Below are 2,122 nucleotides of genomic sequence, written 5' to 3'. Positions count from 1 at the left end.
GACCATGGGGATCCCATAAAACCCTGCTCCTATGGTCAGCTCTGGAAGGCTGCAGCAGAAGCGGCCAACTAAGGCTCTTCCTCATTTGCTCTGCAAGAATCTCAGGGCAGTAAGGTCATTGGTATAAGGAGTTTAGCTTCAGAGCTGCGGGAGAGGGGGGGGTGCAGGGGGGCGGTAAGGGGGTTGGGGAGGGCCGGGCCCTGCCAACAGTTGACAGGCTGATCCTAAATGTGAACTGAGAGAATTCACCACCTCAGAACAGAGGGAACCACACAGAGCCTGTAACTTGCCAGCCCTTGCTCTCAGCCCCAAGTTGACCCAGACAGGGCTGGAAGCTGCAGCCTAAGGCACACTCTAACTTCTTCTGCAAGGTTCTCAGGGAACATACTGATTACAAAGGAGCCCTGTGGGTCCTAGAGCAGTGCTCTCATGGAAGCCCGTAAAAGCGGCTTTGGTTAAAGACAAGGTGGAATGTCTCTGCTGAAGGTGCACACACTATCTCATTCTCCATCTTCCAGGTGCCCTCACTGCCTGCCCTCCTGCCCACACTACTGCCAACTGTCTCTAACCAGTGTCACCATGCCTCGGGGGCAGAAGAGTAAGCTTCGTGCCCGTGAGAAACGCCGTCAGGTCCGGAGTGAGGCTCAGGGTGTCCAGGAAGCTCAGGCCACTGCAGCAGCTGAAGAACAACCCCCCCCTTCTCCCTTTCCTCCTTTTGGTGGTAATGCCCAGAGCTACTCAGCTGCTGGGTCAGGTAGAAAATCCCAGGGGTCCCGTAGAGCCCCATCCATTACCACTACTTCTGCAGGTGTTTCACACACAAGATCTGATGAAGGTGCCAAGAGCCAAGATGAGGAAAGACCAAGCACCTCTCAGGCACAGCCAAGCACTGATCGTTACCGCAGAACCCCTCTAGATGAGAAGGCAATTCTATTGGTGCAATTCCTGCTGCGCAAGTATAACATGAGGGAGCCCTTAACAAAGGAAGACATGATGAAGTATGTCATCAAAAAGCACAAGGAGCATTTCCATGAGATCCTCAGGAAAGCCTCTGAGCTAATGGTGCTGGCCTTTGGCATTGATCTGAAGGAAGTTGACCCTACTAGGCACTGCTATGCCCTTGTCAGCAAATTTCAGCACACCTGTGATGATGACAGGCTGAGAGGTGAAGAGATCATGCCCAAGACAGGCCTCTTGATGACTATCCTCTGTGTGATCTTCATGAAGGGCAACCATGCCACTGAAGAGGATATCTGGGAAGTACTCAATGTGATGGGGATATATGCTGAAAGGAAGCACTTCATCTATGGGGATCCCAAGAAGCTCATCACCCAAGATTTAGTGCGGGAAAGGTACCTGCAGTACCAGCAGGTGGCCAACAGTGATCCTCCACGCTATGAGTTCCTGTGGGGCCCGAGAGCCCATGCTGAGACCAGCAAGATGAAAGTCCTTGAGTTCCTGGCCAAGATCCACGATACGGTCCCTAGTGCCTTCCCATCCTGGTATGAAGAGGCTTTGCGAGATGAGGAAGAGCGAGCCCGAGCCAGATTTGCAGCTCTGCTTGGTACTGGTGCCCTGGCCAGCGTGCGCCCCAGGGCCGATTTTGGCAGCTTCTCCCACATGTAGTGAAACCTGAAGCACTTTCCTCACTTTGTGTTTGAAGTAGTGTGAGGGCTTAGGTGGTGCTAGAGGGAACATAGTGCATATCATATGTTCTACATGAATAATTTATGAATTTATCTTTTGTTGTTCAAAGTTTTCAAATGTTTCTTTTTTAAAAAGTTTAATTAGCTTCACAATGTAAGTGTATGAATGATATTAGTTACATATTTAATGCTATTTATGAGGTTTAAGAGTAATAGTTGTGCTATTTTATCAAACAAGCTGGGTAACCTTCCATCTTATTTAGTGATCTGGAACAAGAAAACAGCACTGGAATAGCTATTTCCTTAGAAATGAGAAAGAAATTAGCAACAAAATAGCTGGGATCAAAAAATAGAGGAAAAAAAAGTAAAAGATAGTCAATTTTTGGTTTTTCCTTATTCCTTGTCTTTTGCTGTTCTGTAAAATAAAAGTTATATACCTGAAATTGCTTCATTTATTCAAGAATGTAAGAGAAAAT

General features: G+C 47.9%; 1 protein-coding gene across 1 annotated transcript; it reads left to right on the top strand.

Annotated features, from left to right (window-relative positions):
• Window positions 1–346: 346 nt before the first annotated feature.
• LOC103668195 (melanoma-associated antigen B18-like) lies at window positions 347–1,626 on the top strand. The gene is made up of 2 exons (XM_008696449.2): window positions 347–721; window positions 836–1,626. Exons 1-2 carry the CDS (start codon window positions 472–474, stop codon window positions 1,624–1,626), a joined length of 1,041 nt encoding a protein of 346 aa, XP_008694671.2. The 5' UTR covers window positions 347–471.
• Window positions 1,627–2,122: the final 496 nt, after the last annotated feature.

This window comes from Ursus maritimus, assembly GCF_017311325.1.
Source record: "Ursus maritimus isolate PB19 chromosome X unlocalized genomic scaffold, ASM1731132v1 scaffold_X1, whole genome shotgun sequence".
Lineage (NCBI taxonomy): Eukaryota > Metazoa > Chordata > Mammalia > Carnivora > Ursidae > Ursus > Ursus maritimus.
This window is presented reverse-complemented; position numbering and strand designations above follow the sequence as displayed.

Excerpts from the sequence above, each read along its gene's own strand:
- LOC103668195 (XM_008696449.2), top strand. The coding sequence starts at position 472 with ATGTCTCTGCTGAAGGTGCACACACTATCTCATTCTCCATCTTCCAGG. Across the intron at positions 722-835 it reads TCCCTTTCCTCCTTTTGGTG|GTGCCAAGAGCCAAGATGAG; the intron begins GTAATGCCCAGA and ends GATCTGATGAAG.